General features: G+C 41.9%; 2 protein-coding genes across 2 annotated transcripts; both read left to right on the top strand.

Moving 5' to 3' along the window:
• Nucleotides 1-311: 311 nt before the first annotated feature.
• LOC140573896 (all-trans-retinol 13,14-reductase-like) lies at nt 312-9,071 on the top strand. The gene is made up of 11 exons (XM_072693509.1): nt 312-577; nt 2,063-2,245; nt 3,545-3,786; nt 4,077-4,278; nt 4,844-5,041; nt 5,983-6,102; nt 6,265-6,403; nt 6,566-6,675; nt 6,812-6,978; nt 7,085-7,244; nt 8,008-9,071. Exons 1-11 carry the CDS (start codon nt 418-420, stop codon nt 8,148-8,150), a joined length of 1,824 nt encoding a protein of 607 aa, XP_072549610.1. The 5' UTR covers nt 312-417; the 3' UTR covers nt 8,151-9,071.
• Nucleotides 9,072-9,854: 783 nt separating this feature from the next.
• cdk21 (cyclin-dependent kinase 21) lies at nt 9,855-13,393 on the top strand. Its single transcript, XM_072693033.1, has 7 exons — nt 9,855-10,084; nt 10,975-11,107; nt 11,188-11,355; nt 11,991-12,100; nt 12,376-12,426; nt 12,526-12,658; nt 13,316-13,393. The coding sequence occupies exons 1-7, from the start codon at nt 9,855-9,857 to the stop codon at nt 13,391-13,393; spliced, it is 903 nt and encodes a 300-aa protein (XP_072549134.1).
• Nucleotides 13,394-23,020: the final 9,627 nt, after the last annotated feature.

Consider the following 23,020-nt stretch of genomic DNA (forward strand, 5'->3'; position numbering starts at 1 on the left):
GTGTGACCTCACCTTACCTCACAGTGCTGTGTGACCTCATCTTACCTGACAGTGACGTGTGACCTCACCTTACCTCACAGCACTGTGTGACCTCACTTTACTTCAAAGTGCTGTGTAAACTCACTTTACTTCAAAGCGCTGTGTGACCTCACCTTTAATGAAGAACTCACCGTGACGTCACTAATAGATCTAATTCAGATTAAGTTGACCTTTTGATGTGTTGCCTGATCGCACCGACCAATCACGCGCCCAGGCTGTGGTGCGCTCGCGCGTGCAAGTGCATGAGGAACAGTTAAGTTTGCTTAGCTTCTCTCAGCTCAGTTCAGTGGCGCAACCACCACCACCACCACCACCACCCCACCATCATCACCACCACCACCAACAGAAGCAGCAGCACCAACAGCAGCAGCAGCAGTGATGTGGCTCGCGCTCGGGCTGGTTTGCGTGGTGCTGCTCGTCTTACTGCTCAAATATGCGATCGGTTCGAGCGGACCGAACCCCTTTCAGTTCGACTCTCGTGAGCCGCTGAAGCCGATGGTGCTGGAGAAGAAGGAGAAGAACAAAGTACTGAAACAAGGTCACTATCTGCACACACACACACACACACACACACACACACACACAGCATCTAACTACACTATCTGACATGTAGGTAACGTCTGTGTGTCTGTTAGTTTTTGTATTTAGCACCTTGTGGGACTCATGCTGCGTTCAAGTTCACGCCAGAAGTTTCTACTTCCAACAATTTCTGTTTACGTCTGCTTTCTGTCGCCAAAATAAAGCACATAGCCGTGTGTTTCGTCCAGTAAGAAGCACCAGGAGCAAATACTGATCCATTTAAAGACATATTCAAATTAAAATCATCATTTTTCCGAGTTTTTAGTGCAGTGTTCGCGTTTATATGCAGTTATAAGCAGTTTTATTGGCCCGTTCCCAAGCACAGAAATTCGGGCTACATGTAAAAAAATCAAACAATAAAAACTTGGTGGTGTTGATCATGTGTGATCATCGTAAATACGACAGTTAGATATCTCAGACCACGTGAACGCTGCATATGTTGATGTTAGTGCTATACTTCCTGTCGGCTTCTGGACAGGGAGCTGTGTAGCACAGCAGCTGTGAGAGGGAACAGGAGGAGGTGGAAAACAGTGTTTCTGCTCATAAACGATATTAGATGTGATGTTAATGGGTTATAAGTGGGTTTTGTGCCAAATTAAGTACAAGTTGTGAGCATTGTACAACTAAATCAGTGTCCAAGTCTCAGTAAAGCATTGTCCCATTTCCTTCTTTGGCCAAGATAGCATGCTGCTCTCGCAAAGCATCATGGATATTGCAGTTTTTGTTGGAATCTCTTTTTCAAATTAACAGGATTTATCTCTGATAAATTGAGGTTCACAATGGGAAGGTGTCACTGTACACTGTACAGCGAAATGTGTCTTCCACATTTAACCCATCTGGTAGTGAACACACACTCACACACACACACATGTGTTAGGGGCAGTGAGTACACACACACACACTCAGAGCGGTGGGCAGCCAACTCCAGCGCCCGGGGAGCAGAGAGGGTAAAGGGCCTTGCTCAAGGGCCCAACAGTGGCAGCTTGCCGAGCCCGGGAATCGAACCCACAACCCTGTTATCGATATCCCGGTGCTCTAACTGCTGGACCACCACTGCCCACCAATTCTATGCATTACACTTAGACTGTCAGCAATTTCATGTAAATGCATGCCCCAAATGGCTCGCAGCGCTTAAATGTATTCAGATCTTGACGAATACAAAACAACCCTTTCTACCTTAAAATGTATTATTAGTTATTAGTTATCTGACTGATCATGTAGTTCCAGCTTAAATGTACTAATTAGATCCATCCATGCTGTTTTACTTAGAATGGAAGGAAATTGTTTATCAAACTTTTCTATAAGTTTTTTTAATACATTAAGACTCATTCAAAAGTCCAGGCTTTGTTCGCATCCTTAGTCTCGCATCTCTAGTTTTACACTAAAGCAGAGGTCAGAAACCAAACATGTCTTGGCTGAATTCTAACCAGTTTTTTGTCTGCAGGCTTTCTGGCCAGTAAAGTCCCAGAGAACCTCGATGCCATTGTGGTTGGCAGTGGAGTTGGGGGGCTGGCTATCGCAGTTCTGTTGGCGAAGGTTGGAAAGAAGGTTTTGGTGCTTGAGCAGCATGACCGGGCTGGAGGATGCTGCCACACCTTCTCAAAGAAAGGCTTTGAGTTTGACATTGGTGAGAATGACATTTGGGCTTCAGTTGTGATCATGACGTTGGGCCCAGTGGCCAGTAACTGTATATACAATACAGTGCAGCCAATCAGAACAGAGACGGAAGAAAGAAGTGCTTCTCGGGAGAGGAGAAGGCCATCGATGAGTTTGTAGGCCTGGTTAAGGTGATTACCTGAGAGAGATCTCAGTCTGGGTGTGTGTATCATGGCCCAAATCAGTAGCTGTGTAGCAACCCTTATGTAACTCCTTAAAAATAAAAATGATAGAAGCTTGTCCGAGGATACAGTGGGTATTGGCGGCACCTAAAGAAGGCTGAGTTCAGCTCTACAGTTCAAGCTGAAAAGTTACAGACTATTTTAGCCAAGACTGCTTTTCAAACGAGGCACAGTACAGTGCAGCCAATCAGAACAGAGACTATTTACATATCAGTCTTAAAGGCACAGTAGTTTAGTTGTGAGAGATAAAGAAGTGGTTGGTTGGTTAGTTGTTTTTTTTATACATACTTGCATACTTAGAATCTGTTTTTTTTAGGTGTGGTTATGATAGCAACCACCTGGGGTACCATTGCAATCACCTAGCAACAACTTAGCAACATCATAGCAACCAGCTAACAAAAAAATAGAAACCACCTGGAGCACCCCATAGTGTTTTTTGCTAAAAGGTTGCTATGGGCATGCAGAGCTTGTCTAGTTCTTGTGGAGAAGTACTGCCAATAGAATAGGACTCCCTGGAGCCAAAAAAACCCCCAAAAATCTATTGGCACCATACCTAATGCCAGACGTGGGCTAGAGGGGGATAAAGCCCCCCAGTATTGAGCTGTGGAGCAGTGGAACTGTGTTCTCTGGAATGATAGGTGGTGCTCCATCCAGTCTTTTACTGATGAGTTGCGAAGTTGGAGATAAGGTGGGGTGGTGATCATCCAACAGCCTGACCTTACATTCAAATCCTCACAGCAATGCTCCAGTACAATCTAGTAGAAACCCTTCTCTTGTTTTAGAAACCACCTGGATTACCATACCAAAACCTTTGAGCAAAAACACTATAAGGTGCTATGGTCTTCCAGGTGATTTTCTATTTTGCTGTTAGCTGGTTGCTATGATGTTGCTACGTGATTGGCATGTGGTTGCTATGGTGTTGCTAGGTGTTTGCAATGGTTATTTCACCTTATTGACCCCATAGCAACAGCCTAGTGACTACCTAGATGTGGAAACCACATAAGCTGGGCAACCTTCAGGAAATGCACTGTTCTAGTTACTAATATATAATTACTACATTCTGACCCTGTATCCACTCTCCGGTTCAGGCATCCACTACATTGGCGACCTGCTGGAGAACGAGCCTTTGCGGTGCATATCGGACCAACTGACCAATGGCCAGTTACAGTGGGCGCCGCTAGACAACCCCTTTGATAAGGTGGTCCTGGGGCCCCCGGAGAACCGGCGCATCTACCACATGTACTATGGTAGAGAGCGCTTCACTCAGGAGCTGAAGAAGTGCTTCCCGGGAGAAGAAAAGGCCATTGATGAGTTTGTAGGCCTGGTTAAGGTAATAACCCGAGAGAGATGGGAAATCTGGGTGTATGTTAAAATGAATGCAATCAAATCCTCACAGCAATGTTCCAATGAAATCTAGTAGAAACCCTTCTCTGGACAGTAGAGACAGTTACTCCAAATAATTAGGATATACTATTTTTAAAACCATCGAGATTTCAGAAGAAACAATGAATGAGCAGGTGTCCCAATACTTTTGTCCATATAATGTACAATAACCAGTATGATGTAGAAGTCATAATGAATTGATACTGATAAGTGTTTTCTTGTGTCTTCCAATTCCAGAAATGTGCCGAAAGTGTGTGGATGATGGCTGCGTTGAAGCTTATTCCCACTCCGGTTGCGAAGTTCCTGGTCTACACAGGGCTGCTCAATCGCCTGTCCTACTTCTTCCGATACGGCTCTTGCAGCCTGGCTGAGGTGGTGAATGGCCTCACTCAGAATAAAGACCTCAGGGCTGTGCTCTGCTACCTTTTTGCTACCTATGGTAAGATCTCCTGTGCTTTTACTTCATACCTTTGTCTTTCCCGTCCTTATATTTTAGTGCTTTTTAGTCTAACTCTGGTTTTAGTCTAACTGGTTGGTTATTGAGTTTGAGATGTAATAGGCTTCACAAAATAGCCCCCTTCTCAATCTCAAAATCCACCAATCTCTGATTGTATTGTATTGTGCATATTTTAATCTGATTTTACTATTTCAAAAGGAATGGCCCTGTTGGTCATTTTTGACTATTCCAGCTGTGGCTGGTTTCCCTCTAAAAAAGAGGGGTAAAAACAGACCTATAGTTTTTAATTTACAGCTTCATCAGCGCAGAGTAAAAGTGCTTTACACTACAATTGCTATTATGAAAGATCTAAAATAAATAAGGGTTTTATCGGATGATTTTATATGTATTTATTCCTGGCAGATGTTAAATTGGCAGGGTTTAATGTCAGTCAAAGCAATATGCTATATAAGAAAATATGGAAACTTTTGTTTCTTTTATGGGATACTGATGTGTGTGTGTGTGTGTATGTGTGTGTGTGTGTGTGTGTGTGTATGTGTGTGTTTAGGAAAAGCACCAAAAGAAGCCAGTTTGTCCATGCATAGTTTGCTATTCTGCCACTATATACCGGGTGCCTGGTACCCTAAGGGAGGGGCAAGTGAGATTGCCTACCACATGATCCCCATCATAGAGAAGGCAGGTGGAGCCGTCCTGGTCAGAGCTCCAGTCAACCGCATCCTCCTTAATGATGCTAAGGAGGCTATAGGTAACCTCAAAAACAGCTTTCACCTTTCAACCTCAGGGTATTTCATGAAATAGGATTTCTGGGTGTGCTGGATAACAAGTTATGGCAAGTGTAATTGATTCAGAAATCTTGCTTATTAAGTAATCGGTTTCGGTATCGCAGGTCCTTCCTTCCTGCTGCCGTCAGACTGCACAACCAGCACTGCTCCCAGCGGACCACATACACACACACACTTAACTACACACACATGTTCATGTTCAGGGAATACTATGTGCAATATCCCCCCCATGTGCAATTAAGAGTCTTTTGCTGTAAATAGTATTGTTATTGCTCTTTTAATTCTTATTTATATTGTGTATATAGTGTAAATTATTTATCCAAATTTTTGTAACTGAGTGTCCTGCTATCCCTTTCTGCTGTTACACTGGGAATTTCCCCACTGCGGGACTAATAAAGGACTATCTTATCTTATCTTATCTTAATCACAGATTTATAGAGGTGTCAAGTGGGGGGGTGATCATCCAACATCATGGCCTCACCAATGCTCTTGTTAACTCCTGTACAGACAGTTACTCCAACAAAAACAGGATAAACTCTTTTTAAATCCCTTGATTTAGGAAGAAGCAATTAATGGACAGATGTCCTAATACTTTGGTCCAAAGGAAAAAAAAAGATTTTAATCATAATTATGGCATACTTTTTACAACATCTAAATATATTTTCTCATTACTATTTTTAAAAATATATACAACGATAAATATTATTATTTATAAAAGCATTTTTATGAAATATCACATTTATTATTTTCTCCTATTGCAGTAATAATAATTATAATAATACTTATTTCAGAATCTTGACGTAAAATCTTGAAATAATAACCAACATGCTGCAGAGAAATATTTTTACTCATGACATTTCTTTGAGAGAAGTGTTTCTGACGTTGCAGTGGGGTTTGGTTGCAGGGGTGAGTGTTATGAAGGGATATGAGGAGGTGCACCTGCACGCTCCCATCGTCATCTCAGACGCAGGAATTCTCAACACCTACCAGAAGCTCCTGCCCAAAGAGGTGCAGACCAAGCCAGGTGAGGGAGACTGAGAAGCACCCGTAGTTATCTGTATCAGTAATAGCATTCGGGCTGTCCTCGCTGTTATATGGCTTCTAAGCCCTTATGTTTAATGAATATTAATAGAAACAATATTTACACCTTAAATTAATGTGAAAACTTCGCTGGCATGATCAACAGCGATCCAGAAACAGCTGAGTATGGTGAAGCATGGAGTGGGCGGACTCAGCATCTTTGTGGGTCTTAATGGAACAAAGGAAGAGTTGGGTCTCGAAGCCAAAAACTACTGGATCTACGCTGAGAACAACCTGGACGAGCTGTAAGTGCCTCCCTTCTTGTTGTATCTCTTCTACTGCAAGTGAGGTAAACTGCACCTGTCTTCTCACCTTCTCATCTGTAGTCTCCAATTCTGACCTTTGTGTTGGTCTCCTGCGTCTTTTCTCTTATCTACTGCCAATTTCGGACCCTGTTCTTCTACTAGGATGGAGGACTATGCGAAAAAGGACAGAGAAGAGGCGATGATAAGCATACCTACGGTTTATCTTGCCTCTCCATCTGCCAAAGACCCCACTTGGGAGCAGAGAAAGCCTGGTAATCTTCTGTTACTCATGAGCTACATTAGCCTTGAACTAAAGCAGCAAAGTTCAGAAGCCTTGGATGATCAGCTACATTATGGTATTGATGCTGGTTGTATTTTAAATATTGACTGAAGCTCAACCTTTCCCAGGTAAATCCACGCTGAGTATGGTGAGCTTTGCCCCATACTCATGGTTTGAGGAATGGAAAGATGACAGGGTGTCAAGCAGGTCAGCCGACTATAAGGAACTAAAGGAGAAGCTCATAAACACGGTTATGGAATGGGTGTATCAGCTGTTCCCCAAAACCAAGGATAGGGTATGGACCATTACTCCAGGTTTTTGTTTTGTTTAGGGCTCTTCCTTATTTATCAAGTAGAAATGTCTTCCTCATTTTATTCAGCTTATGTTTGATTTCTTTGCAGATAGAGTACATGGATGCTGGCACACCTATCACTAACCAGCACTACATAGCATCTCCGAAAGGAGAGATTTATGGAGCAGACCACGGCTTTCACCGCTTCACTCCGGAATATTGCATCTCCGTTAAACCACAAACGCCAATCAAGAATCTGTACCTCACAGGTGTGTCATTACTAATGCACTATATGTCCAAATGTTTGTGGACACCCCTTCTTAATGAATGCATTCATCTAACTTAAGTGTCACCCATTACTGTCACAAATGTGTAAATGCACACACACAGCTGGTCTAGTCCATGTAGAGAATTACTGCCAATAGAATAGGACTCTCTGGAGCAGATAAACAGTAACCTATTGGTACCATGCTGCCTAATGCCAGGCGTGGGCTAGAGGGGTATAAAGCCCCCCAGCATTGAACAGAGGAGCAGTGGAAGAACTGTGTTCTCTGGAATGATGGTTGGTGCTTTATCCAACACTTTTAGGATGAGGAAGGGGTGGTTGAAGATGAGGCGGGGTGATGATCATCCAACATCCTGATCAGACTAACGCTCTTGTTGCTAAATGCAGTTAAATGCTAATGGCAATGCTCCAGAATCTGCTAGAAAGCCTTGCATGTAGTACAAACAGCTACTCCAAAAAACCCAAAACAAAACAGGACGAGCTCTTTTAATACCCTTGATTTCGGAAGAAACAATGAATGAGCAGGTGTCCCAATACTTTTGTCTATATAGTATATTTATTATTAATAAGGATAACCCAATAATCAGTTAATGTTAAATATTACTTACTTTCTGCAAATAAAAGAGTGTTATTTAATGAATGGCAGTTGCTAATTTACCAGCAAATAAGTCTATGTACGAAGTCCTACGATGCCTCACAGCCAGTTGCATGCTTGCTTAAATCTAACAGTACTGTTTTTATTTTAGGCCAAGATCTGTTTACGTGCGGCTACGCCGGTGCCCTGGCTGGCGCAATGGTCTGTGGCTCTGCGATTCTCAACCGCAACCTTGACAAGGACATCGCAGCCCTCTGCGAAAAACTCAAACAAGCTGACAAGAAAGCCCAGTAATCACAGCAACGCAAACAAGCAACGGGTGGAGTTATAGATGACCACCCCCCCATTCCCTGTTTTTCTATGTGAAATGTGTTGCACTAGAACTCCCTGCTAGAAGTGAAACCACTTTATACCCTTAAAAAGGTGTCAAACACTGAAAGTTTTTAATGAAGTGCCTTAAAACGCTAAACCAAAAAAGGAATTAATGTATGTACACAGTTAATTACACACTCGCAGTGTGTAACCTAGCATATTTTGGACAGGTTAGCCACTTAATTCACAGCTGTGCAGAGATCAGTGTGTGGAGCTGTGGCCTGCCTAGACCTCCTGGTCTTTTCGTTATGTGATATCAGTGTTGCAGTGTTTGCTTCAGGTTATTGGTCTGTCTTTAATGATATCCACTAAAAATGAATCCTGAGATGGTCAGAAGCCGTCTCATTTCAGGCCTGACCTCTTGGTCAAACAGCATTTGACCTTTTAAACTCAAGTTTTTGCACACCTTATCTAATCACATCATTATAAATGAAATGAATTAGCTTTGAATGTGACAGCATTACTTTATTACTGTTGTTTTCCTGAACACTGATTCCTTGTGCCGCAGTTACATAGAAACGACAATGTGCCTTGTGGTTGTTTTTGTTTATTTAGACAGTTAATGAAGTCTGTTCATTATCTTTTCATTATAATTCATAATTCTATTTTGCTTGTAATGAAAAGGGAAGGTGTTATATCACCTGATAAGGATTTTTTAAGTTATAATCTGATGCCAGTAGAAGATAAAGCACTGAATTTAGAGGAACATTTACTGGCTTAGTTATGCACAGCAACTTTTGCACTGAACTGTAGTATTGGTGGTGTAGTGCTGCTAGTCTTGCAGACCATATAAAGCCGCCTCTAATGCCGACATTGTATTTCTGACAGTTTGCTGCAATAAACATGTGAAAAGACTTGTGTGTTTGATGTTTGATATGAAAACGTAATGTACAAAGCTACTAACAGCTTCACTTAGCGTATATTTAAGTCACTGGAAGGGTTGGGAGGTGCATTGTGAAAGCTCTACTGGTGGCAAACTGGTGGTGCAGGAGCAAAGGTGAGAAGCTTCTGCTTGCAGTAAGATTTGACAGGTTTTATCTTTTTTAACATTTAAAGCCAAAAATACTCAAAGGTGGGTGCTTTTTTAAAACATTTTTTTAAAACAATAGGTTATAAAATACCTGCAAACACCAGAGCAACAAACCCTGCTTATTCAGTTGTTTGTAGGCATGTTATAGAACATTTTTTAAATAATATTTTTTTTAGCCTTATGGCTTTATTTCTTTGCACTTGCATTGTATGTCTTCATTTTTCACCATAATGTGCAGGTACTATATTTCCAGCTGCACTCTGGCTCACTTTAAGAGGAGCAACTTAACCAGCCATCTGCTAATGAAGTGCAAAAAGTCCTAAACGTTCACTTGCATGAATTGATAGATCTCAGCTGCTCTAACAAAACATTAAATCTAATAAAATATGCCAGGCTAACATTTATTAAACTAGCAGACATGACTGGAAATGCTGCAAGGGCTGCCCCGGGTCACGTGACCTGCGGCTAGCAGCATCTAGCCGGCTGAAGGCGCCTCAACCTGCTCTGTATTTTATAATTCCCCGTTTTTAAAAGTACTGTTTGGTATATTTTATCTTTCTTTCCTGTAGAGCAGTTTTATAAGATTGGCAGAAAATATGGATAATGGCGCTCGGGAAAGTTCTGACTATGAACTTCTAGCAGAAATAGGCGAGGGCGCCTATGGCAAAGTGTACAAAGCGAGGGAGATCGGCGGGCTGCAGCGCTTCGTAGCCGTGAAGAGGCTCCACATCCCCGGGGACCCGCACACAGGCATCCCGCAGTTCATGATCCGGGAGGTGGCGCTGCTGAGGAAAATAGAGTATTTCAACCACCCAAATATAGTGAAGTAAGTTTAATAATAATAATAATAATACAAATAAAAAAAATAAATTAATAAATGAATATTTTTTGTTGACACTGGTGGGACCCCCTGCCAGTGGTCCAGATATGCTCCTATTGGCTGAAGTCACCCACGTGTTACTTCCATAAGAGGGAGCCCTTTTCTCACTAATTAAAAATTTGAGCTGGTCAATCGGCTTGACCATCTGGTCGACCAGCATGACCAGGTTGACCACCAGCTGATAGACCCGCTTTTCAACCACCTTGACCATCAAAGATCAGCTTCAACCAGCTTGAGCTGGATTTGTCAGCAGGGTCATTGCAGGTCAACCTTCTAGGAACAGCTGTGGTAAGAGTTAGCTTAATAGACAGTGATTATTGCATGTAGGAAATTGGTATTGCAGTACCAAATGTCAACAGGAGGGACCGGCCTGGCAGGGAGAGCCATCACGGTCACCACACTGGTACTCTAAATGACTGTGGGGCGTACTGTGCCTAACTGACCAAATATGATGTAAAGAACAGATGGTTTAGCTCTTCTGTCTGTGTTTCTAACAATAATCCCTGCTGAAAAATCCAGCTTTTGGATTTTGGATGGTTTTAGTTGGTCTTTGATGGTCAGTGTGGTTGAGAAGCTGGCTATCCAGGTGAAAACATAGCCTATGCTGGCAAGCCAGCTGATTAACCAGCTCTTGACCAGTATGGACTATGCCATGCTGGTCACACTGATTAACCAGTTCTGGTCGTTCTGTTCAACCAGCTGGGTCATGCTGGCTGCTGCAGTATTGTTATTTGCTCACATTTGAGCCTAAAGCAGGGGTATCTGATCTTATCCACTGAACCCAGCATTGCCTATGACTGCATATCACATATATCAATTCGTCTTCTCACTTGAAGGCTGCTGAATGTATCAGCTGGTGTGAAGAAGAAGAGTTTGGACCTGACGTTGGCGTTTGAGTACATTGATCAAGATCTGTCGTCATTCCTCAGCGCAGCACCAAAGAGTGGCCTGAGCAAAGAGAAAATAAAGGTGAAATGATGAAAAAGCACCCCTGTTTAATCTGTTATCAGTCCCCAGTGCAACATGTATAGCCTATTCATTATATTCAGGACATAATGCGGCAGCTGCTGAGGGGACTGGACTTTCTGCACACTAACATGGTGGTGCATCGCGACCTGAAGCCAGACAACGTGTTAATGAGCAGCCGGGGCGAGGTGAAGATCGCTGACTTCGGGCTGGCCAGGATCTACACTTACCGTATCGCTCTGACGCCCTGTGTGAGTACCATGGCATTCTACACTGGATAGGACTGGGGGGGGGGGGGGGTCAGTCAGTGTGGCAAATAACCACCTACTTTAAGAAGAAGGTGTTTTTGACTGACACCAAAGGTTGAGGGTTTAACCGGTCTGCAAGCATGACCAACCAGTATGACCAAGTTGGTTGACTAGAGTAATCAGCATCACCACACTTGCCTACTGGCTTGACCATGACCAGTCTGACCATGCTGGTCACCATGGTAAGATGAAGATTGCTGCCTTCAGGCTGACCAGGATAGACACCCTGTGCTGCACTCCTTTTCTCCTTTGCATACCACGTTTCTGGCTGTTGTCATGGGGTTAAACGGCAAGTATGACAAGACGGGGATGCCAAAAAAGACTAGATTCATAGTTTACAGATCTACTATGGTTCAAACAACACAGACTTGCATTAAATTCAAAGCATTTGCATCATTTTTCCAGACCTTTTAGTGACTGTTACAACCAATCCCCCAGTCTGTTACACCTAACCCCATCTATGGGCCAGTTGTGGCCTAATAAACACAAGATGGTCTGTGCACCTCAACATTTTGGAGTGTCTGAGGTTGAGACAGTGTAATATGGAGGTCTATGTGTTTTTGTGAGTGTGTGTGTAGGTAGTGACCCTGTGGTACAGAGCTCCGGAGGTGTTGCTCCACGTAGGATACATGTCCTCTGTGGACGTTTGGAGTGCTGGCTGCATTTTTGCTGAACTTTTCCTGTTAAGGTGAGCACACACAGCTCCCCCCAAAAAAATCAGAGGTGAGACTTGTGTAGGAAATATCTGACCTTGGATCACATTTGTATATTAGGTCTTTAGACGGGAGCTGAGTCAGACCTGCTGGGTCTCAAGCAGCTCCTTTGCTTGTGGGAACGCTGGCAAAGAATATTTGCTAAATGTGTTGAAACTGAGGATTTTTCAGTGAGAGTTTATTCCTAGCAGTCATAAGGGTGCCTTCAGCCAAGCCTAATGCATCATGTGTTTTCTCCATTGTCCCATAGACCTTTATTTTGTGGATACACAGAGATCCAGCAGCTGCAGAAGATCTTTGAGTGAGCACAGATTTAGCTTTATTTAGCTATGATAAAATATTAAAATATATATAATATATATAATTTGAACCTGTGTGTATTTTTCACACAATTTTAAAGGGTGATTGGTTTACCTGGAAAAGAGGGCTGGCCAAAAGAAAGCCCCATCCGCTATAACCCTGCCTGGGACAGGCAGAAGCCGAGCGCACTGCTGCTACCTTGCCTCACTGAAGAGGAGAACGACCTGCTCACCGTGAGTGTTTATCTTGGAGTGAGAAAGAGAGAGAGAAATGCATCGTCCTTATGTACTTCTTAGCTTTAAATATTGCCAGTAAAGTATGGAAAATATTGAAGCCACGTTAAACCTTGCAAAGCATTTATCGATTTGATGCTTTTTATTTTTCGGCCGGATTCTGACCTCGTAAGTGATTCCACGTCTTTTTAAATAGTCAGCACTTTTCCAACCCCAGATTGTCTGCGTTCTGATTGTGTGATGGGGGCTTGAATGCAGCTTAGCATGTAACATCTGATTTTTCAAAACTGGAGAGCCATAGTTACTGCCTAGCAACCACTAAGCAACATCATGGAAACTGCCTGAAATTCCATAGCAATCACCTGACCACACCTGTAGCACCCAAATAGTAAAAGGCGGATGCTACAGTGTCAGAAGCTTTAGAGCTCTGACCCCTAAAAAGTCTTCAGTCCTGTAATAAACCGTTTGCAATGTAATGTTTATACAACACAACAGACGTGTGGTGTTTTCAGATTATGTATAATAATAATAATGATAATAATAATAATATATTAGTTTTTGTAATTTTTTTAATATATTCATATATTTTTTATTAATTAAATACTATATTACTATTATTATGAAAGTGGTCACATGTCTTTTTTTCTGTCCCCGCAGCAATGTCTGGAGTTCAATCCAAGCAGCCGCATCTCTTCTTACAGAGCTTTAGAGCATCCTTTCCTGTCAGGGCACTAACGTCCACACGCGCATCACACAAGAGGCTTGAAGAGGAAGGGTTCAGAAGGAGGGGGTGGATTTTTGGCTTAGGCTTCTCCCACCCATCCAATCAGGTTGGGCTATATGTGCTGCAATATCACTTCACATCAAATCACTCAGAAATATGAATAGAACGCTATCAGTGTTAGACGTATTATGCAAAACCCATGGGGGATACCCATGAAAACAAACATACCACACACCAGATTATAATACTGCATGTACATCGTGGGTAATGGCAGGCTTGGGAAATGCTGGCTAAGCTCACGATTGTGAAATTGCAAACTGCTTCCAGTGTCTTTTACTCACATATAGAAGAAAATATAGAAACTTGCAAAGTTGCAAAAACAGCTTTTTTATGATGTCACAAAAACAATGTATTTGCATATTCATGTAATTCAGCCCCTCCCCTTCACAATGAAGGTATAGGGAGTGTTTCAGCCTTTACAATGGCTTTTGATTCAGGCACAACACAGGGCAGCCAATCAGAGCTGACATCATTTAATGACACAGTAACAAAACTGCCTGTTTAATAGCTAAATGATAAAGATTTTGGATTTAAGAGTTTGGAAAGTGTTCATGTAAAAATAAAATATCTTTTTTGGTTCCTAAAACAAAAACTAGAAGACAATTATCATATATGGACCCTTTAAGTGTTGATATTTACCAGTACTGTTTTGTTTACTGGAACTCTTTGATGAACTTGACTGAAACATTTGGTGTTATTGCTGTTTCACTTCCCATCTGCATGTGTCTCTGTTGGGACTTTTGACTCTGTTGTCTTATCCTTCTGCTTGTGTAATTTGCTACGCTGCCCCTGCACACATTAGAATGTGTATCCAGTGTGGATCTCAGTTTTATGGGTAGTTAAATTATTAAGTTCATCTGTTTTTGAAACCTGGACAAGTTCAAAAGGTGCAAGACATCAAATTCATGAAGCATCGATATTTAGGCATATAAACGTCAGGTTGAGTTGTGTGACTGAGGCTGTGCTGAAATTAAAGAGCAATGTGTTTGTCTGTTGTCTGTGTCTGGTTTATTTAATATACCCTTTTCTTTAGTGCGGATATGGCAGCAATCTAACCTTTTGTGATTCTCCTGCTCATATGAATTGTTTCCAGAAGGGGGCACTAATGGAACATTGTTTGACTTCAATAAATAATATTAATTATTTATTAGTATATATTAATTATTATTATGATTAATAATAATAATAATAACAACAATAATAATAATAATAAAAGAAGATCATTATGGCATTCTTGGTTTATTAATGGAGAGTAGGAGAATGGGAGAGAAGGAGATTTTCTCGCTTGCCTTGAGATTCTGATTGGTTCTGTCGCTGAGTTTCTCTGCCTGTTGTCCCGCCCCCCAGCTGGAATAATGATTGTGATTGGTTCTCCCGGTGCGTTTAACTGCCTATTGTCCCGCCCCTAAATAGAATGGAAGTAGTAATAATAATAATAATAATAATAATAATAATATATTTTTATTGTTGTTTTCGTATTTTTTTCATTATTTTTTTTCATGTATTTTACACAGTGTTTATTTTACCAATTTCTTATGATTTATTATTTTAAAAGAGAAATTAAATACTACTTAGCACATAACATAGCGTATCGATCTTATTTATCTATTCATTCATTCATTACTTTATTGTTGTTAGCATTTATATTAATTATTTAATAATCACACGGATGTTGCAGAGGTCTCAAAAACCTCAAACATGTATCAGATATGATAGACCTGTCATTAAAGGCCCAGATTAATATTTTAACATAACTGATGAAGTTACATGTCCAACAAAAGCCCTTTATGCTGCTAAATTACTCTTCGGCAGTTCCAGCCCTGGCTCGTGCGCCCCAAGTGGTTGCTGGACATGACTGGGCTAATTATGTGGCATCTGTTGAACACCATATGCTCCTCTGACAACTGCAGCCTGACTGAAACTCGATGATAGCAGGGGTTTGTATCATGTACCACTTTTCTGGGACACATAACCTCACTAACTGTATCTCCTACAGTTCTTCTACCCGAGGGTTTAGCTGCTACTGTGGGCCTGTAGTAGACTGAGGGGGGCAATTGCTGGGGTGCCCCTGGTCGCCTGTTAGGCTTAGCCTCTACGAAAGGGAATGCCACAGCCATGGAGGGGTATTTTTATCCCCACCTCTCTGTCTCTCTGCTCACTCTTTCTCTCATCACCCGGCACACACACACACACACTCACACACACGCCCTAAAAGGGCTTTTCACACCCTCTGCCCGATGTCCAGTGCGCATGCGCAGCTCTTGTGCTCGCTAGCACAGCTGACCCGTGTGAAGAGCAGGTAAGTCCCATTCATTTGGCTGTCATTCGGTGTTGCCAATCGTTCTAAGACAAACTACGACTAGAAATCTTGTAAAACGACCAGTTCCTGTTGTTTCATCTTAATTCTTTCATCTTTGAGCAAGAGAGAATTGCACGTTTGGTCTAAAACCAGCTCTGGGTATTTGGATGCACTCCTACTGGACCAGGGCTTTGCACTGGGAGTGAAATATGATCATTTTGCAATAAGCAAGTCTGCACAGTTCAGATCCCCATAATATTGACATGCATTGTCTGTATGAGCGTAAAGTGGATTTCTGGCTTGATCCACACACTGGCATTTAAATAGTTTGCACTTACACTTATGAGCAAGTGAGCAAATTTGAGACTAGGTGGCTCTGTTAGTGAGTTGCCAGCTGGCCCAGGTCTGCTCTGTGGAGAGATCTCTCCTACTGAGTTCTGTTCCAGCCTTAATCTGACAAACTTAGATATAGCATTCTCTTTAAGGCCTTCATTAGCTGGATAAGGCGTGTTAGACTGCAAGGGTTGGACCTTGGAGCTGACCTGCAGAAGCCTGCAGGCCAGTGCTGTCCCAGCTCTGGTCCTTTTGAGTGTTTTACAGAGTTAGCTGCATAAGGTCAACCCCGTAGGAGAAAAGGTGAAGGACTATTGGACAGTCCTGGCAATTCTGTTTTTAGGCCCGTTATCGCCACTGTCCAAAATGGGCACTTAATCTATGTTTGAATGGATGAATGAGGGTAAAATAGGAGATTATGGGTTATTCATCCAGCATTATTGACACAGTGTTCAGAGCAGCTACAGGGCTCAAACCATGGAGAATGGACATATTACAAAGTGTTTTTCATTGGACAGCAGCGATATACTAACCTCTATATGTCTATACAGTGAGTCTCATTATTAAAATTTTCACAATAGCAGGAAAGTAAAAGGTCCCGAAGCAAAAGTTTGGGCACCCTGCAAGCATCAAAGCTTGTAAATGCTTTTTATACCCAGTTAAGAGTCTTTCAGCTGTTGTTTGAGAGATTCTTGGGGTGTCTTGCATGCACTGCTCTTTTAAAGTTTCATCTTCAGATTTCTCTTCAGTGGGTTTTTAGTCCACCTAGTCTGAGAGACAGGCTATAACTGTGTGTGACATTGATCTGGTCGGTGATTTGGACATCTCAGAATATTTGGTCCACTTAATTAGTTTTTTCCCTTACACTCAAATCTGGCAGCTGTTCTTATCTTGGAATACAAACTTTTTACATTGAAAGTTTAGAAGTTTTTTGTCTTCTCTAAAGATCACACTGAAGATTTACATTGGTGTCATCTCCTGCTACCAGTGGTCGTGTAGATGCAGCTATTAGGGATGCACGATATAACTTTTTCCTTTCCGATACCAATACCAGATTTTCAGGTATCTGCCGATACTGAGTACCAATACTACCAACTCTGACTTAAATACTCGATAGATGGCAAAAAATCCTGATAATCCTTAAAAAAAAGAACAGCATGTACTGATTGAGTAACTGTACATTTGAAAAGCTTCAGAGCTATAAAGCAGTAAAAATCGCCATAATGCAGTAAGCAAGTAGGGAAGCATAATCTCGCTAAGCTCGACCAAAATTTACTGTGTGTAAGTGCCAGTATCGGCACAGATACCGATACAGTATCGGTATCATTTACGGCATTTAGATTGTTACGGCATTTTCGGTATTGGTATCATTTATGGCATGTATCACCAATATAGTATCGGTATCATTTACGGCATTTAGATCATTGAGCCATTTACGGTATCGGTATTATTTACGGCATGTATTACAGATACAGTATCGGTATCATTTACGGCATTTAGATCGTTACGGCATTTACGGTATCGTTATCATTTACGGCATGTGTCACCAATACAGTATCGGTATCATTTACGGCATTTAGATCATTACAGCATTTACGGTATTGGTATCGGTATCATTTACGGCATGTATCACCGATACAGTATCGGTATCATTTACGGCATTTAGATCGTTACGGCATTTTCGGTATTGGTATCATTTATGGCATGTATCACCAATATAGTATCGGTATCATTTACGGCATTTAGATCATTGCGCCATTTACGGTATCGGTATTATTTACGGCATGTATTACAGATACAGTATCGGTATCATTTACGGCATTTAGATCGTTACGGCATTTACGGTATCGTTATCATTTACGGCATGTGTCACCAATACAGTATCGGTATCATTTACGGCATTTAGATCATTACAGCATTTACGGTATTGGTATCGGTATCATTTACGGCATGTATCACCGATACAGTATCGGTATCATTTACGGCATTTAGATCGTTACGGCATTTACGTTATCGGTATCGGTATCATTTACGGCATGTATCACCGATACAGTATCGGTATCATTTATGGCATTTAGGTCGTTACGGCATTTACGTTATCTGTATCGGTATCATTTACGGCATGTATCACCGATACAGTATCGGTATCATTTACGACATGTATCAGTGCAACACTAGCAGCTACATATAGAGCCATTATTGTAGAGAGAACATGGAATTTATATAGAAGTGGAAGACAAAGTGTTTAAAGCTGTAAACAGCCGCACACTGAATATGAGGCGATTAAAACTTTACGCAGTTTGAAATAGACCGTCTGCATTTTCAAGATCCTGTTAAGAGGACATACGTCTGGGGAAAAAGAGGACGTCTGGTCACCCTTTTATGCCACCTTGCAAAAATGTTGAATATGAGGGGGCGTTTGTAGCCGGTCATTTCTCACCTTGGCTGGAGCCCTTTTCAGGGCTCAGTTCTGGATCAGTACTGGATCGTTAGCTGCTGGTGCTGGATGAACAGCACACTGTAGACCAGTTGAGCAGTGGGAGGTTTGAGCAGCTGGAAGTGTTTACTCCTCTCACACAGTTTTACATACAGGTTAAAATAATTTACATACACCACTGTAGATGGTGTGTGTTACACAGGGTGGTTTATGTGTTTTTATCGCTGCTTCTTAGTTTTACTGTCCTCGCCACGGTTAAACCCCACCAGAAATGAAACAGTTTGCATAAAAGTTGCAGTTTGATAGTGTATCATAATGTGGCTCATGGCTTTGGTCACTCTTTGGAAGAGGGTCAAGTTTTACCTCACTGTATAGCAGATCCATCTGAGTGGCTCAGTGTCTAATGCACTACCACTATGACCAGGAGGCCCCCGAGCCATGCCGCTTTGCCATCAGCAGCCAGAGTCCGAGAGAGCACAATTGGCCATGCCCTCTCCAGGTGTGTAGATGGGTACATGGAGCTCTCTCCCCCATCACTCTTGAAGCGTTTTGACCGACACAGGCGTCTGTTAGCTGGTGTGGTGGAGCTGGGAATGTGGTGCTTTCCTCTGAACGCGTTGGCTGCCTGGTGATGCTGCTTTGGCAGGTGGAAAAGAGGAGGTGGCTGGCTTTGCATGCATGTTAAGGCCTTGGCCTCCTTCCTCCTAGTGTTGGGAGCATTGCTAGTGCTGGGGGATTATTTGGCTGTACCAAATTGGGAGAAAAAAGGGAAAAAAGGGATTTGACGGAAGGAATATGGCACATGTAAATCGGCCTAAAGCAGGCCGTCCATACAAACTGAGTGATTGTGCAAGAAGACTAGTGAGGGAGGTGACCAAGACACCTTATACTATAGTGCATACTATATTATTATTGTTTTGATTGATATTATTATATTACCATTACCAGTCCTTTGCATTGTTTCCCAGCAATGAATGGCAGCTAAATGGTGTTTTTATGACCTTTGTGTGTGTTTATATGTTTTTATCTCTTGGTCTTCATGTAGTATATCTCTGTTCCTTTCGCAGAGTGTTCTGCACTAGAGTTCCTGTGCACATGTTCTCGTGCAAAGGACCAAGAAAGCCTCTTATCTCTTATCAGTGAGCAGTGCTACTGTTCTTACGTCCTCAGTAACTTACAGGTAGACAGTGAATGCTGTTGAAATATGACCTTACATTGAAAACAACCACATTTTATATTTTATATTTTTTAAACTTCAGATTTGTGCCAATAACCGCCTTATTTACTGTCATTTGCTGTAAATAATGATGCAACCAGTGTGTCCTTGTCCTGGAATTGCACAAGAGTGATTCAACAAGGTGCAGAGATGGCACTGCTGGTATGGGTGTGAACTGTGAAGTGTTAAAAACATGCTGTCCACTGGCTGGCCACACACACACACACACACACACCCATAGCTGTGTTTGGTGTTTCATTCAGCCAGTCTTAGGCCCATGTGGTTGTGAGCCTGGTCAGTCTTACTGGTGACCGAGTGTGTGTGTGCTTAGCACATGTCTGTGTCAGATAGAGTTACTGGATTAGTGACTTATGAGTTTAACCGATCCCAAACATCAACCAGCTCCATTCTCTTCCATTCCCTACACTCTTCACGTGACTCTCTCTCTCTCTCTCTCTCTCTCTCTCTCTCTCTCTCGCTCTCTCGCTCTCTAAGCCCCTCTGTCTCTTGCCTGCTCTCACTGTCATTAACACTCTGTCTGTGGATGTGTGTTCACTGTTGGACGCATGCATGTTGGACATGAGGTCGCACTTATGCTTTACTGCTTTATAGCTGTAAGGTAAGCAGAGCAATAAACTGAGTTGTGTGTGTGTGTGTGTGTGTGTGTGTGTGTGTGTGTGTGTGTCCTTGTGAACACATTTATAGAATTTTTGGAATGTTGGGCACTAATGCAGTGTTTATGTTCAGTATTTATAATTAATCTTTAAGATTAATCTTTGGGAACAATCTGTGAACAAAATTATTCCTCATATTTGTGTTTGTTATATTAATCACACACACACATATTCACACACACACACACACCCTCACACTCTGCCCTGAGGACCTTGGCAGGCAGGAATTACCTGACTAAGCTTGTTAAATCACTCAGATGAGGCAAACAGAACACAGCAACTTAATGCTACCTCAGTGCCTCCACACTGGGCTGTCCTGCAGTTCCATGCTGTGTATTGCTCTGGCTATTGCTAATGCTGTAAGTGCTAAGTGTTCTGGGCTAATTTTCTTTTACTAACATGGTTCTTCTATGGCATCCCTCAAAGAACCATTTCTGGCACCTTTTATTTTTAAGATATAAGGGTTTAAAAGATGTCCCACCTCATCCCAAAAACATTGGATGGAGTACCATCATTCCAGAGAACGCAGTTCCACTGCTCCACATCTCAATTATTGGGGGGGGGCCTTTATACCACCCCCTGGCCCATTAGGTATAGTACCTAACTTCAATCAGAGGTTGCAGACAACAAGAAATATGACATTTGAATGACACAAGATGCAGGATGGTGCATTATATGACATTAGCAAAGACATAAGAATAAAAAAGTGACTTAAAAAGGTAAAAAGTGATTTTTTTTTTCAGGTTGACTTATGAATTGGTGCCAAAAAGGGTTCCTTGAGCGCTGCCATAGAGGAACCACTTGTGATTCCTTAAAGAACGATGGTTTTAAACGAAGTGTGAAGTATAAACAACCTAAAATTGGAAAAATACCTTTAGAAGTTTAAAAGTCAGGTTCCGTTCTGGTTCTTATATGAGTGTAAGAGCACTGAAGTCAACCTGTAATCAAAAAGGCAAATTTTTGACCTTGGTTCTTTAAACAGACTTGAACTTTCACCTGATGCAAAGATTCTTTACATTCATACTTCACATATTTTCTATTTTTAATCAAAAATCAAAAGTGGTTCTTATATGATTTTAAAGTCAACCTGAAATTGACTTTCTCGACCATCGCTTTTGCTAACATTAGGCCTCAAGACTTTTCTTCAATTTGTTCTTGAGAAAAGTCCTAACAAAAAGGCTACGTCACATATATGATGAGAGCCGCAGAGGCAACTTTTTCTGATCGTAATGTGGCAGTGGAATCTCCTTACAATAAGCAAAAATTTATTTTTTAAATGTATAAAATATATCAAATATGAATTTATTTTTCTCCTTAAAATCAGTACTAAGGCCAATACCAACTGGACCACTTGTGCAACTTCCATGTGCCTGCTGTTTGAAAATTTTGCATTAAAGGCACATTATGTAGCATTTTAGTATTATTTAGTAATATGAGCTTCAGAATCATGTAGATGAGCCACTGACTGTCATTGCCTCGCCAAGCCGGACAGGTGCTACTGCACTATGGATCTTCACAAAAGTCTACGTCTCATTCATAATGTTGTTAAACTGTAGAATTGTTCACAGCTAGGATCTGATGAAGATGGATCCTCTTAAACTGAAAAAACCCAAATAATAGAACACTGCCGAATGTCAGGCTCTTCCTAAAAACTCTTAGTAGGTTTTAAGAAGACGTTTCTTCTTAAGAACGGTTGGTGAATACGTCTCAAAAATGCTCCTAGTAGTGCTCTCACTGGGGGACGAACTGAGTGACTGTGCACCCTCTCCATGCTGGGTTGGGTACGGCTGGCTCTGTGTTCTATTGTTGGAAGGAGCCTATTGTGTTTCAGCTGGGAGCCCGGATAGGCCAGGAATGCTGACACTAACAGTTCGCATATTTGGGACCGTGGAGGCCCTAAGCATCCACACTGGCTCCAGACAGACCACACACATAACACACACACACACAACTCGTTTATTTGCTGTAACTGAAACACTGCATTTGGTTAATATTAACCAGTGCAGAGTAAATTCTCATTGTGCTGCTTCTCTCTGTATCTGAGCTCCACCGCTGACACGCCCAGCCCGTGACGGCCTCCGTCTGATAAGGCTATGATGTAATTATTTATGTATGGGTCTTAGAGCTCAGCTTTGTTTGTGTCGTACCAGCAGCCTGGCGACCAGGTAACCATGGGTAACCGCACAGAGAGCTGGGAGCGACGGCGTGAATATAGCTGTGAGGTGGAGAATCCGCTCCCTGTCCTGTTTAGGAAACGGCGGACCATTGAATCACTTCTAAATTTGACTAGCGCTTGCTAAAATAGAGCTTTGCTCTTCCCTTGACCCCTGCATTTGCCCCACCCAGTGGTCAGATACTTAATATTACTGTACGTACACTGGGCATTATGTGGCACCTGGTGCTGGTTTATGCTTTGTTTGTTGATGGGAACAATGGCATGTGTGATTTTTACACATATAAGAAAAAGTACTCCCCAACTCCTCTCAAAAATATTGGATGGATCACCATCCACCATTCCAGAAAGCACAGTTCTTCCATTGCAGAAGGGGCATTATACCCCTCTAACCCATGCTACGCCTGGCATTAGGTATGGTGCCAATAGGTACATGTTCATCTGCT

This window comes from Salminus brasiliensis, chromosome 12, assembly GCF_030463535.1.
Source record: "Salminus brasiliensis chromosome 12, fSalBra1.hap2, whole genome shotgun sequence".
In the NCBI taxonomy this organism is placed as follows: domain Eukaryota; kingdom Metazoa; phylum Chordata; class Actinopteri; order Characiformes; family Bryconidae; genus Salminus; species Salminus brasiliensis.

Coding starts and splice junctions, on each gene's coding strand:
- LOC140573896 (XM_072693509.1), top strand. CDS start 418: ATGTGGCTCGCGCTCGGGCTGGTTTGCGTGGTGCTGCTCGTCTTACTG. Junction 3,787..4,076: donor AGTTTGTAGGCCTGGTTAAG/GTAATAACCCGA, acceptor TTCCAATTCCAG/AAATGTGCCGAAAGTGTGTG. Junction 4,279..4,843: donor CTACCTTTTTGCTACCTATG/GTAAGATCTCCT, acceptor GTGTGTGTTTAG/GAAAAGCACCAAAAGAAGCC.
- cdk21 (XM_072693033.1), top strand. CDS start 9,855: ATGGATAATGGCGCTCGGGAAAGTTCTGACTATGAACTTCTAGCAGAA. Junction 10,085..10,974: donor AACCACCCAAATATAGTGAA/GTAAGTTTAATA, acceptor TCTCACTTGAAG/GCTGCTGAATGTATCAGCTG. Junction 11,356..11,990: donor GTATCGCTCTGACGCCCTGT/GTGAGTACCATG, acceptor GTGTGTGTGTAG/GTAGTGACCCTGTGGTACAG.